General features: G+C 37.3%; 2 protein-coding genes across 5 annotated transcripts in view; one reads left to right on the forward strand and one right to left on the reverse strand.

Moving 5' to 3' along the window:
• alg1 (ALG1 chitobiosyldiphosphodolichol beta-mannosyltransferase) overlaps window positions 1-7,789 on the forward strand; it is a 33,650-nt gene extending 25,861 nt beyond the window's left edge. For 2 of the 4 annotated variants that reach the window (XM_059979664.1, XM_059979662.1), the window contains 5 exons: window positions 1,283-1,342; window positions 1,548-1,658; window positions 2,383-2,497; window positions 3,251-3,326; window positions 6,381-7,789. In XM_059979664.1, the coding sequence (XP_059835647.1) occupies window positions 1,283-1,342; window positions 1,548-1,658; window positions 2,383-2,497; window positions 3,251-3,326; window positions 6,381-6,512 (494 nt within the window). In that variant the 3' untranslated portion in view covers window positions 6,513-7,789. Of the gene's footprint in view, window positions 1-1,282; window positions 1,343-1,547; window positions 1,659-2,382; window positions 2,509-3,250; window positions 3,327-6,380 lie in introns of all 4 variants that reach the window. The other 2 variants (XR_009513983.1, XM_059979663.1) reach the window with 2 other exon arrangements.
• eef2kmt (eukaryotic elongation factor 2 lysine methyltransferase) overlaps window positions 6,833-14,992 on the reverse strand; it is a 32,622-nt gene continuing 24,462 nt past the window's right edge. The window contains exon 8 of the mRNA XM_059979665.1: window positions 6,833-6,996. Within this exon, the coding sequence (XP_059835648.1) occupies window positions 6,890-6,996 (107 nt within the window). The 3' untranslated portion in view covers window positions 6,833-6,889. The remainder of the gene's footprint in view (window positions 6,997-14,992) is intronic.

Raw genomic sequence — 14,992 nt, forward strand, 5'->3', positions numbered from 1 at the left:
CATGCGCCTGCGCAGTCTAGCCTCTTTGCCACGATCAGTTTAAAAAAACAGCTTCTCTCCGAGCTTCTTTCACCTCTTCCCTCTCCACCTCTTGCTGCAATTTTTTTAAAAAGCCTGGTTATCAACCAGGCTGTTTTATAAAATCTTAAATATGCAAATTCAATGCTGCCTCCTTATTTAAAAAATATTTGTTGTAGTCTCCAGTTTGACAAATAAATGGTATTTCTACCATTTATTATACATATTATAAACATACATGCATAAGATAGATTTTAAATCTATTTTGTTTCAATGCCCATTATTTCATTTTCAATCTGATCTTCTAAACACTGCAAGGATATGGATTCCAGTGACAATAGAACGAATTACCTGTAGAACCAAATTCTTGGGATGACTGGAAATTATTGCGTCATGGAAATCAATATAATCTGTGAGCAGTATCCTATTTGCTTGACTGCAAATGCAGGAATTTAAAATATTATGGTAGCTGTGTCAAAGACCAGGAATTATGTTGTTTGTGGGAATTATGTAGGACAGTTGAAGTTGGGTCTGTTTTTGAGTTATGTAGCATTATAAGTCCATAAGAATTAACAAGTATTTTTGATAGGTGCTAAACATACATTTAATAATGTTCCAATGTCTGCTTCAGCTAGTTTCTGCCAAAATGATCAGTGCATTATGAACTGCAAAGAAACCAACCAGAAATAATGCCTACAAGAGGAAAACGAGAGATTTTTTAAATGCTGGTTGATCTTTTGCTGAATATTGTGTTTTGTTCTGTGTGGGCATAAAACTTTATGAAGGGGATCAAAGCCATGAAGATGCAGAAGACTTATAACAATACCTTCATTTTTACTTTGATATTGGCAAAGTTGTACTGTCCTCCCTGGAGCAAAGATAATTTTTAAAAGATTTGATTGCGATATTCAAAATTTTGAATGTATTTGTAACTAATAAGCAAAAACTGCCTTTTCAGTGGCAAAACCATCTATAACAAAAACATATAATGGTCGAACTGGACGTACGCTAAAGAAACTTTGACAGCAATTTGTCTGTAGTGTCCCAGTGGTGAAACAGATTCTTTACCAATGAAGTTAAATGTACTTTGATAATAAATTTACTTTGAACTTTGAATAATTCCAATACTTGAGAAGGAAAAAACATTACATGGTTAGTGTAACAATTTGATTGGATTTTCTTATACCGTCTCACTTTTCAAATTATTGTGCATTTTTGCATTTTTTTTCCCCAATTTAAGCTTTTTTTTTTGTTTTCTTTTCAGAGTATGAAAGATTTATAACCAGTGGTTCCAAATTGCCATCCCTTGTTTGTGCTATTACAGGTACATTTCTGAACATCTGTTTTCTCATTCGTCCTGAAAATCTCTTGCTTATTTTCTTCCCAATTCCCTACTCCCACCACCTTTCTCACTTCACCCTCTCCTTCTCTTTCCCCAGTGCCCTGACCTCAAATCTTACTCTTCCCACATTCATCAACTCTTCCTAGTTCACTGAATTAAATATGATTAAATGTATTCTGTTTTTCAGGAAAAGGTCCATTAAAGAAATATTACACCAATCTAATTGAAAAAATGCATTTTAAGTATGTTCACATTTGTACTCCATGGCTGGAAGCAGAGGACTATCCAGTGCTGCTAGGTAAAATACACACATTTAAATAGCAGTCATTTTAGTTATTTGGTTTTATTTTTTACTTCATAATTGAAACTGATTAAGGAATAGCATGGTAAATCTTACGATCTGTCATAATACTTTCTGAAATACGATTAGATACTCAGATGTGCATAAAGCATGGCTGAGCTTATTGAACAACTATTTAGGGTGACATTGGTTTCTAAAGGCCGAGAACTTAGTATCCATGCAAGTATTGGCAAAGTCATAGAACTCCACACTTTGATTCTTTGCAATTATATTTTCTTTTAAATACAGGTGTGTGCCGCTTAACATCCATTCAGACAACGTCCGATCACATATACATCTGTAGTCCCAATCTGAGGACATGACGTAGCAGACATAACCAATCTCGTGTACTGCGTGTCTCGAGTGTAATAACGTTCTCTCTCTGTTTAATTTTCTTTTGAAAATATTACCATAAAGTGCATCATGGCTTCTCAACCCAGCAAAACCACTCCTAATGATAGCCGCAGCAAGAGTCAAAGTATATAATATGGTGTTCGCACAACGTCCAAATCACATAATGTCCAATTTCACAGAACGTATCGTGGACGTTAAGCGACGCATACCTGTAGCTGAAGATTTTAAAGAAATATTTTTGCTGGAATATTTTGTACAGATAATGCAATTGGATTAAACATGTAATGTACATTTCCCCCATACCTTATATTTTGTAATCACTTTATAGGATCTGGTGATTTAGGAGTTTGTCTTCATAAATCAAGCAGTGGACTAGACTTGCCAATGAAAGTAGTAGACATGTTTGGTTGTCGTTTGCCAGTGTGTGCACTTGATTTCCAGTGGTACGTATAAGGTAAAATAATAACTTCCTGATTCTTCCTTCTCTCCCTGTTACATTGTCTATTTACAGTTTCTTAATTATGGTTAATCCTGAAATAATTTACTTTAAAAGCAGGATTTAATCAAGCAAGCAAATATGTTGAGTATTGAGGCACTATTGTTTCATTGATTTATTACTTGTATAATATTGAAAAATTGATGAGTTGCAGAAAGTGTTAATTTCTATCATGTAAAAAAAACACAGCAGTTCATCCATGCTTGCTGTTTGCCTGCTCAATACGCATTTTCTTTAAATATTCAGCTATGATTTTTGTGGTCCCTTAACCAATAAAAGGGGTACCTCTGACACCAAACTGTATCTTTGAAACCAACATATTCACACTGCAAAACAGCTTTTACTATTTGTGTTTCAGGCATCCAGTAATGTAAATGCCTCCACAACCGCCCCCCCACCCCAAGAGACATTCAAGTTTATTTTTAAATTGTGCATTTTCATTAGATTTTGGCATTTTATTATTTAAATTTTGGAATTAATTCTCTGCACATTCAAAATATAAGAGTCAGAAACTTCCTTACTTTATCAGTTTCACTCAACTAATTGTGATGTTTGATTACATGTTTGTTGTCAATTACTTCTTTTCACTACCTTCCCAGTCCTATTCTTTTTCAGCTTCTCCTCGTGGTCCTTTCAGCCCTCTTACCTCCTATCTTTGTTATTCAAGATCATTTGTAACATTCTTCCCATTATTTGACAGTCTACCAGAACTTGTGAAACATGAAGAAAATGGTCTGATATTTAAAAATTCTCATGAACTTGCTGAGCAACTAAAGGTAAGATGATATTTGCAATGAAAGTGATTTTTTTAAAAGATTACTTTGGAACTCAAAATGAATTATTTTATTGCCCATGCTGGGGCATCTTTTCCAGCCTTTATAAAATGGATTTTGACATTCTATTAATAATTAGATACAAAAGTTTGAAGTTAATCAGATTAATATTTTATACAGATTAAAAATTTTATGCTATTCCTACATTTGTGCAGCAATCAGTAAATATGTAAATATCATCACTTTAAATCTTTATTAACTTGTATACAACAACCCATGTGTAATCTTGTTTGAAAAGCTGCCTAAACTAGATTTGTCTAGTCTTGTGGTATGCATTAGATTTTACCACTCTGGTATCCAATTTTCAAGATGTAAAGTCAATATGGAGCCTGCTGAACTAACGTAAAACTATGTGCTATTAGTCTTGATTCTTGCCTATAACAGTTTCTCCTGCAGCCTTTAATTATACCCAGCTATCATTCTATCTGTTACTGCACCAAAATAAGTGTGATATTTAAGTTCATTACCCCTTTAACTAATTGTTCTTAATACTCTATCTACATTGATTATGATGCTCATGAATGGACAAGTTCTGGCATTGTCAAGATTTCTGCATGTAATTCCATCAACTTAAGAATTCAGTGTACCCCGCCTCTGCATCTATAGTATCTCTTTTGAAATGAGACTAAACTTGCACACAGCACAATGCTCCTATCAATGTCAAGGAGGAACAACACCTTATATTTTATTTGGATAGCCTCCAGCCTGTTGGCATGAACGTTGATTTCTCAAACTTACAGTAATGCCCCCTACCATCCTCCCTCACCATTTCCCACATCCCCCTTTCCCTTTTTCACCTCATCTCCTTGTCTGCCCATTGCATTCCTCTGGTGCACATCACCCCTTTTTCTTTCTTTCTTCCATAGTCTTTTCCTTCACCAATCAACTTCCCAGTTCTTTACTTCTTCCCTCCCCCTTCAGGTTTCACCTATCACCTTGTGTTTTTCTCTCTTCCCTTCCCCCCATCACTTTTTAAGTCTGCTTCTCAGCTTTTATTCTCCAGACCTGCTGAAGGGTCGCGACCCAAAATGTCAACTATACTCTTTTCCGTTGATGCTGCCTGGCCTGCTGAGTTCCTCCAGCATTTTGTGTGTGTTGCTTGGATTTCCAGCATATGCAGATTTTTCTCATTTAAAATTATCAGATTTATGTTATAATCTTTACTACGCATCCCAAAATAGAATCTACATTTCTCTACCCATGGAAATCTTTACTACTAAATGATATAATTGACTTATGATGTCTTTGTTAACTTGAATAGTTTCTCTCCAAATAATTTCTAACAGGTATAAATTACTCTTAACCTATTGGGGTTCCACTGGTAATTAGCTGCTAACTAATCAACCTGCCATGATCATCAATCAATAAGTTATATACCAATATTTTTATACTGCTATGCATTCTATGCACTTAACATTAAATCATGTTACATCATTCTAATAAAGAAATTCAGATGAATAACTTTGAACTCTAAATTGCTTTTGAGAATGATGGCTGGTACTGGAAAGACAAATGTGATTTTACAAGTACGTTAGCAGATATGGTTAAGATTTTTCTTGGAACAGAAGACTAAGAGATGTTCAATGCAAAGTTTCCATAGAATGAACAAGTTTGCTTTCTAGAGGTAAATAGTTTATTTGAGGATGGGTTAATGTTTTAAAAAAAAGAGGTGGTATAGTATTTGCAGGGAAGAAGGGGGAGATAAAAGAATAATCAGATAGATGAGTAGAGACAGAGCCTGGCAAATTGCAGGCCAATTAAATGCAAATCTTTTTTTTAAACCAACTTACTTATGTGGTGGAAACAGGGGGAGAAGATTATTTTAATCTTGGATGTCAATATTTAGTTATTTGAGGACTCACACGGTACAGTTTTGATGATGACATTATCAAAAATGAGGTTGTTACTCTCTCAAGATAGTACCAAACTGTGTTGACCAGGTCTTATTAATTCCAAGCCATTTGCTTCATTTTCTGAGAGCATGGGAGTGGAACTGAGCACTATGCTTGCAGCTGACCTTAAGTTAGTGAAGATGTGGTCTAGCCAGAATGAAGAGGATAAGTTTGGTAGTATATTCAGGGCACGGCTTTTCAGGAGCCATGGAAATTCTGATCAAGATTGTGGTGATCTGTGGTTTCCATGAAGGTCATGGCACAGACTTAGTTGCTTTTTAGATTTGTAGGGATGATTTTGGGGACAGGTTAGGGTTTAGAGACAGTGGGTTAGAGATCAGACAAAAGTTTGGGCCTCTGTTCAAAGATCCAATGATGTTGAACAAAAGACATCTGTGGTCAGATGTCAGGCTGGTGGACCCCCAAGTTTAAGAGTGACAGTGGATTCTGGGATCAGAGTTCCATCAGGAGGTCAGAGTTCAGGATCCTGTCATCGGGGAGTCTTCAATTCAAAGCCTACTGTTTGGTGAGTCCTGGAGTCGATACCAAAAATCAAAGCCCAGCGGTCAATTGGAAGGCAATGCCTAGGGTCTGGAAGTCAACTGGAGGCTTGAAGACTCTACATGTGTATGCATGTGGGTGGGAGAGAGGAAGAATGGGGCTTGTTTTGCTCTTGGTAGGCATCTATGCTGGTGCCAGAAATTGTGGCAATACTTGTGGGCTGTCCCCAGCACATCGTTAAGTGTTGGCTGTTAACACAAAGGACACATTTCACTATGTTTTGATGTGTATGTGAGAAATAAATTGTTCCAAAATCTGAAGTTGGATAATTTGAAAGCTGTGTTCTGACCATGAATTACAAACAACAACATATCCAAAGTTAGTATTGTAGCAATGGGGTCAATTTGGTTTTAAACACACTTCACAACTCCTTAAGATTTATTGGATTTTATATATAGTAACAAAACACAACTAACTGCATTTATGAAAACAAGTAGGCCCTGTTACATCCCCTTGCACTTGGCAGACATTTCTCCTTTACTTATGATATAAATTAAATCTTAAACATTTCTTTGATCTTTAGCCAATAGAGATGTATTTTCAGCTTCTCTTCACAGATTTCCACAATGAAGGAAACAAACTTGGTGTATTTAAAAGAAACTTGAAAGAAGCCAAGATGGTTCAGTGGGATGAGAACTGGGATGAAATGGTGCTTCCTTTGTTGGCAAGTCATTGAGATCTGACCATTACTGAGACTCTTCAGCAGGTCTGGCTGTGTCTATAGTTGCTTCTGACTGGATCCTGAAATGCCGTTGATAAGAAAAAACCCAGTCTGAAGATGACATGAAAACAGGAATGAAGGCCAAATAATTTTTGGATTACAAAACTGAAATGACTACATTTTACAAAAGTCAACCTTAATGTTTTTACAAGTTAGGTGTTATTTTCAAATGGAATGCCTAGCCATTTTGACAGAAAAACATTGGACACAATAATTAAAGCTACAGCACTACTTTGAGTTTAAAAAAACAACTTGTCTCCTTATGAAAAGCCATGTGCAGTACATTACTTTTAATATAAAAGAATTTAATTTTATTTACAGCATTTTGGACATTAAGTTCCATAATTTAATTTAAGCAACTCTATTTTTATACATCTGTTGTATGGAAACACCTCTGTAGCAGGTCCTTTCATCGTTTGATACTCAATTCCAAATTTACCTGTTTTCAAAAGAACAGAAGTATCAGTTATTTTATAATGAATAAAGTCAATAATAAGTTAATAAAGTCAAGCAGGGAAGGGTTGTAGGGAAAAGGGTATTAAATTAAAATATTTTTCTTTAAATCCCAGGTTACAGAGCTTGTGGCTGAATGCATTTGGGTCAAAAATGAAGGGAACTATGGTCAGTAAACACCATGGAGATGGGGAAGAATGTTAAAGTAAATACCACAATGAGAATTTTGAAATGATGGGGGAGTTGGGACCATTTTATTTCAAGAATGCAAGTTAAGTTTGCACAGGTTGAAGAATAGATCAACCAAGAGAAAATAGGTTAGATTTGGAAGGAAAAATTGTATTCATATACTTGAAAATAGAGGTTGGGAATCATGTAACAATTTGGAAGAGTGCATTTTTTGTATAGGGCGTTAAAGAGGGAATTATTCACAAGCAGAAAGCACAATGAAAAAGGGAGGGCCACTGAGGCAGTTAATACAAATGTAGAGGATACAAATCTGCATGGAGCACCACGTCAGCAGTAATAGAAAGAAGATTCATCAAGGCTGAGTAAGACAACTCAGTAGGACACTGCTAAGTTGGCTTTATTTATTCACTTATGTGCAGATGGGAAAATTGACAGATGGTTCTTAAACGAGACTAATTAGTACCAACGAAAAAGCAAACAAGTCAGTGTGTATAAAAGGCAGCATGCAACTATTTTGCTTTTATGAATGGAATTTGTTTTACCTGTTGCTCTATTTTTTGAACTTCAAAAATAAAACAGTTTGATTTGTATTTTGCTTCATAAATGGTTCCAGCTAAGCTGGTAAAGATTGAGAAAGTAAATGAGGGCATGTGAAATACAGTATAATTACGTAAGGAGGGAATTGCACAATACTTAAAAAATAGTTAAGTATTGAGCTGACCTAATTTTAAAGCCCTTAACAGACTACAATGCTTTTGTTTTGCTCTTTTCATTTTGGCTGTTCATATACAGGCATCCCCCGCTTTACGAATGTTCGCTTTTACAAAAGACCTACATTAGTAACCTGTTGTCACATTACAAAGATGATTTTCACTTTTACAAATATTTTTTCCCATATAAATTAATGGCTCTTCACTTTATGCCATTTCGGCTTAAGAAAGGTTTCATAGGAAAACATTCTACCTTTGTAAAGGGGGGGGGGACAGCTGTAACTCATGAGCCAAAACAGTTGCAATTAACTATAAAAATACACTGAAGACTAACAAAGAATTGGAACTCATTTTTTGTATTTTAATGCTAATTTTGTAAAATAATATGCTAGTTCCAAAATGTTTCATGACCTCTTTTCAACTAGCTTTCATATACAGTAAAAATTATAATCCAACACTTTTGGAACTTGCAGACATTTTGCAGATTATAAAACACATTGTTAATATCCCAACTACTTTTGATTTTTTTAATGTTACTCAGTAGTATATTTTTTCAAATAATCAAGCAAGTTTAAAGACTTTGGAAAGCATCTAGCGAGCCAGATGTCAAATCATTGGGATTTTGAACTATCAGGTAACAGACTACCAGAAGAACAAGCCACAATGTTACAAGACCAAAAACCAAAACAGACATTGGGCCAAAAGGAGTAGAAACTGAGAAACCAGTCAGAACTAAATTTTAAAGAGCACTCTTCCAGATTATGGCAGAATAAATTCCAGAGGAAGAATTGGTTTATCAGGTATAAGAAGTTAGTATACCTGAGCTGACTGAAAAGTACTGAGGGCTTATAGTATCTAGAAAGTGAAATAGAAATTTCAACACAATGAATATTTTGAGTGAGGAGAAGCAGTCAATGTAGTTAAGTAAATGTAGCAGGGACAGAAGAAATTTAGTGCATATTAAGATAAACTGACGTTTGTGCAGCAGAGAGAAGAAAAATCAAAACGTCTGCACTTGCTGAAAATAGGAGAGAGAAACAGTAAAGATTTCAGGTCAAAAGCGGGAAAGAATTAAAAACTAGATGTAGAAGGGAGAAGGCGTGGTTAGAAGGGTCAGAATTATCTCCAATAGGGCAATAATGGTCTCATTGGTAAGCTGATCAATGAGGGCAAAAAGAAAAAGTACAAAAATATAGGCATTCCTAAATATTCAGACTATGCTGAGAAAGGAAAACTGTCAATATTACAGTTGAATGACCCATGGCAGAACGTGGCCATTCTGATGTAAACTGAGTACCTTATCTGAAACCACTGAATTCACTCTCAAGCTTGGAAAGCTTCAATGTATCCAAATAGATTGGATAAGGTGCTGTTACTCAGCCTTACATGGGGCCGTGTTATAGTGGTGCAGGAATCCACAGACAGACAAATCAGAGTATGATGAATAATTTCAACAGCAGGAAACAGGAAGTTCTAGGTCAGCCTACGGTGGAACATACCTGCTCCATGAGGCAGTAATCCACATCTGTATTTGGTTTTTTCCAATGTGGAACAGATCACATTCTGACCAAATGCAATACGCCAAAATAGAGGTAACCTAAAACACTATTTCACATGAAAGATATGTTTTGGCCCCTGGATAATGGAAAGGGTATAAATAAAAGGACTACTAATGTGATTGCAAAAATAACTGGAATAAATGTGTCTACAATTCACAAAATATATGGAGGAGAGCTTTCGCAAAAGCTTGGCTAAGATGGGATGTTATAAATGTTATCCCAAGTTGATGGTCCTTGAGGATACCAGTTCAGGGTCAAAGAACCTATATTTATGAAAATGGATGGGGGGGGGGGAAATGTTGCTGGGAAGGTAGGGAAGTGAGGGTGAGGAGAAAGAGGAAGGTAGAGTGGGGGGGGGAAGATGAGAGATGACAGCTGTCTAAAAATAATTGAGAGACAAGAAGGGAAAACAGATCACACAGTGATTTGCAAATAAAAAGTGAATTTTTAAATCAGATAATGAATCAACCAGTTGACAATGCAAGTCAACAAGGAAAGGGTTGATTACCCGCACAGAGTTTTGAAGGACCGCAACTATGCAGAAAGAAATGGGATATTTTGGTTGAGTATGTCAGAACAGATTCTAGAGATTTGCAAAACATTAACAGATTAGGTAGCATTAACAGGGCTTAATATAGCAGTTGAAGGCCCTTTCAGTTCAGATGTTGGTAGCATTTTCTGCTTTTTAGAATTATCAAATACAAAAGGTACAGGTATGTGTTTCTACATATCAGCTTGGCATGGAACAGTTACAAAGGTGGAAACAGTCAAGTGAAGAAGTGCAGACACAAGGACATCTGAAGATACTGGAAATTCAAGCAACACACAAGATGCTGGTAGAACGTAGCAGGCCAGGCAGCATCTATAGGGAGAAGTACAGTCGATGCTTTGGGCTGAGATCCTTCAGCGGGATTGTACTTCTTTCTATAAGTGAAAAAGTGGTTTGGGTGTGTTTTGGACCTTAAGGAAAAAATTAATACTTAAAACAATCTAGTTCAACGTCAGAAGTACCAGGAAAAAGGATGTAGTCAAAACTGGGGAACTTGGTTGACGAAGAACAAGGAGTATAACTTTAGTCTAAAGTTTTAGTTGCAGGAAGTTTATCTTCATCCAGTACTGCTCTTGTGTTGAAATTATCAAAGCTGTTGATGAGGCCTAATTTGGAGTGTTGTGTGCAGTTTTGGTCACCTATGTACAGCAAAGTTTTAAATAAGCTTCAAAGGGTTCATAGGAAATTTACAAGGATGTTGCCAGGCCTTAAGGACCTGAGTTAAAGGGAAAGGCTGAATAGTTTAGGACTTTATTCCCTAGAACAAAGATATTTGATAAGAGCTATACAAAATTATGAGGGGTATACCTGTGGTAAATGCAAGAAGGCATTTTCCACTGATATTGGGTGAGACGACAACTAGAAGTCATGGGTTAAGGGTGAAAGGTGAATGGGGGGAACAATCACAATGTGTGAAACGAGCTGCAGTGCATGTGGTGGATACACATTCAATTTCAGCATTTCAGAGAAAGTTAGATTGGTACACGGATGGGAGAGGTGGAGAGGGCTGTGCAGGTAGGACTATGCAAATTAATTTTCGGTATGGACTAGATAGCCCGAAGGGCTGTTTCTAAGCTATAGTGTTCTATGACTCTACATTGGACGTGCAGCCTAGTGATTTAAAGATAGTGGAGGGGTTTAGAAAGGTGGTCATGTCATCAATGTACACATGAAACCTAATGTTGATGTGACCAAGTGGTAACATAAATAAGTAGGTAAGACATTAGAAAAAGTGATTCCAGTAAAACTCCAATAATGTGCTGTCTAATTAACCAAAAATCACAATACAGTAACTGGATCACAGGTGATAATTCCCATGAACCGTTGTATAGACCAGATTACCAGTTCCCTCAGCCTCTTTCATACATGGGGGCATTAGTTGTTACATTTCCTTTCACCTCTTGTGGCCAAGGCTCTCCTCCACTTCCAGGAATCTCACTTGGTGGTTCTCCACCCCAAACTTTGAGTTCATCTGGTATTGTTTCCCCAAACTCCCCTTACTCAGACCATGTTTCCCAAACTCCCTTTAAAGTTAGTCAACTGGAAAATTTATTTTATTGTGTAACATCTTAAAAAGTAAATTGAATGTGCATGGGAGAATAACATCCCATTGTATTTTCACCTTATGTTATTTTTTTTGAACAATGGTTGTTGTCCATCCTGTTGGATATAGTCTTTCATTGATTCTATTGTGTTTCTTGGATTTACTGAGATAGCCCAGAAGAAATCAAATCTCAGGGTTGTAAAGGTGACATATACAGCACCTATAAAAAGTATTCAACCCCCACCCCCGGAAGTTTTCATGTTTTATTGTCTTACAACATTGAATCACAGTGGATTTAATTGGGTTTTTTTGACACTGATCAACAGAAAAAGACGTCAAAGCGAAGTGATCTAAATTAATTACAAATATAAAGCACAAAATAATTGACTGCATAAGTATTCACCCCCTTCAAGTCAGTATTTAATAAATGCACTTTTGGCAGCAATTACAGCTTTGAGTCTGTGTAGATAGGTCTCTATCAGTTTTGCACATGTAGACACTACAATTTTTCCCCATTTTTTTTTTTACAAAACTGCTCAAGTTCTGTCAGATTGCATGGGGATCATGAGTGAACAGCCCTTTTGAAGTCCAGCCACAAATTCCCAACTGGACTCTGATTCGGCCACTCCAGGACATTAACTTTGTTTTTAAGCCATTCCTGTGTAGCATTAGCTTTATGCTTGGGGTCATTGTCTTGCTGGAAAACAAATCTTTCCCCAAGTCACGGTTCTCTTGCAAAGTGCAACAGGTTTTCTTCCAGGAGTTCCCTGTATTTTGCTGCATTCATTTCACCCTCTACCTTCACAAGCCTTCCAGGGCCTGCTGTAGTGAAGCATCCTCACAGCATGATGCAGCCACCACCACGCTTCACAGTAGGGATGGTGTGTTTTTGATGATGTGCAGTGTTTGGCTTGTGCCAAATCTAGCATTTAGTCTGATGGCTAAAAAGCTCAATTTTGGTTTCATCAGACTACTTCAGTCTCCCACATGCCTTCTGGCAAACTCCAGCCGAGACTTCATGTTAGTTTTTTTTTCAACAGTGGCTTTCTATTTGCCACTCTCCCATAAAGCTGCGACTGGTGAAGCACCAGGGCAGCAGTTGTTGTATGTGCAGTCTCCCATTTCAGCCAGTGAAGCTTGTAACTCCTCCAGAGCTGTCATAAGTCTCTTGGTAGCCTACCTCACTAGTCCCCTTCTTGCACTGTCACTCAGTTTTGAGGATGGCCTGCATTAGGCAGACTTACGGCTGTGCCATGTTCTTTCCATTTCTTGATGATTGACTTCACTGTACTCCAATATTCAGAAACTTGGAAATTTTCTTGTATCCATCTCCTGACTTGTGCTTTTCAATGACCCTTTTGTGGAGTTGCTGGGAGTGTTCTGTCTACGTGGTGTAGATTTTGCCAGGATACTGACTCACCAGCAGCTGGACCTTCTAGATATAGGTGCAGTTTTACTACAGTCAATTGAAACACCTTAACTGCACACAGGTCTCCAAAAACAGATCTCCATTTATCTGATCATGTGACTTCTAAAACTAATTGGTTGCACCAGTGAGGATTTGGTGTGTCATAAAAAGGAGGGGTGTGAGTACATATGCACTCAATTATTTTGTTTTTTTATATTTGTAATTGATTTAAATCACTTTGTAGAGATGTTTTCACTTTGACACAAGAGTCTTTTTCTGTTGATCAGTGTCAAGAAAGCCAAATTAAATCCACTGATTCAATGTTGTAAAACAATAAAACATGAAAATCTCTGGAAGGGTTGATTACTTTTTATAGGCACTCTACGTACTTTGATAATAAATTTACTTTGAACTTTGAAGCCTGTACCTTGGGTGTGAATGCCCCAGTTTAAGTTTTACCTATGAAGATCTCAGTCTTCTTGATGGTTCCAAGTACATCCATCTCCAGCTCCAGTCCCTTGACCTGGTCTGTCAGGAGCTACAGCTATGTACACTTCCCATAGATGCAGTCATCAGGGATACCTTGAGGTTCCCTTACTTACCAAACCTTGCAGGAGAGCATGCCACTATCCCAACTGCTGTCCTGCTTATGCTTTGCCAAGCATTAAGGATGAACAGCAGAATTCGGCTGAGTAGTGTAATAACAACCACCTCTCACTCAGTGTCAATAAGACCAAGGAACTGACTGTAGACGTCAGGAGAGGGAAACCAGAGGTCCATGAGCTAGTAAGCATAAGAGGATCAGAAACTTTAAATTCCTACGTATCACTATCTCAGAGGACCTGTCCTGGACCATCGTATAAATATAATTGCAAAGAAAGCACGACAGCACCTCTACCTCCTCGGCATGTCATCAAAAACCTTGGTAAACTTCTATAGATGTATGATCGAAAGTGTGCTGACTAGCTGCATTATGGTCTGGTATGGGAACACCATTGCCTTTCAGCACAAATCCACTACATCACGGGTAAAGCCCTCCCAACCATTGAGCACATCTACATGAAAATTGCCATAGAAAAGATCCTCACCACCCAGGCCATGCTGTTTTCTTGCTGCTACCATAAGGTAGAAGATACAAGTGCCTCAGGATTTGCACAACCAGGTTCATGAACAGTCACTACCCCTCAACCTTCAGGCTCTTAAACACTTATCCTATTTCTGGTGTTCCCACAACCGATGGTCTCACCTTAAGGACTCTTTTTATCTTGTTATTTCATGCTCATTACTTATTGCTTTTTATTTATATTTTCATTTGCACAGCTTGTTGTTCATTGATCCTGTTTACAGTTACTGTTCTATAGATTTGCTAAGTATGCCCTCAGGGAAAAGAATCTCAAGAGTTGTATGTGGTGACGTGTGTACTCTAATAATAAATTTTACCTTGAACTTTGAAATAAAACCTTATCTATGCTCCGTCACCAAGATCTCTTGAACTAAGGCCTGAACTCTCCAATCTCACAATTTCTACTCCAAAAGCCCAATCCACTTAACCTCCCTTTTATTGGATAAAGTGCCCTCAATCAGTGAGACTTGCTTTTTCAAAGTTCCTGCTCTCAGTCCAAGCATCTTAGTCACTTAATCAACCTCTGCAGCCAAAATCCTTCCCCTTCTACACAGGCCCACCCTCACAATCTGAAGAGATGGGGATTGTTCCCAAGCATAAATATTAACAGCAGCATAAGATAATAATGGAAGGGAAAATGTACATTCATTGTTTTAATGGAAATAGGATTAGAAGATGAAAGGTACACAAGAGAAACTCAAAAGAAGGCATAAAGGAAATAGGATGAACTTGGCAATGTTGCAAATCTATGACCAGGGTACAGTCCATGGGCTAGGGGAAAGTGGGATCCTGATCAGATCTTTGCGATAAATAAGTTCATTAGCTCTTTACACTTTCCAGGGCAAGGGTGGAGGGGACAACCGCTTCTCTAAAAGGGCAGTGAATCTCTGCAATTATCCG

This window comes from Hypanus sabinus, chromosome 9, assembly GCF_030144855.1.
Source record: "Hypanus sabinus isolate sHypSab1 chromosome 9, sHypSab1.hap1, whole genome shotgun sequence".
NCBI lineage: Eukaryota > Metazoa > Chordata > Chondrichthyes > Myliobatiformes > Dasyatidae > Hypanus > Hypanus sabinus.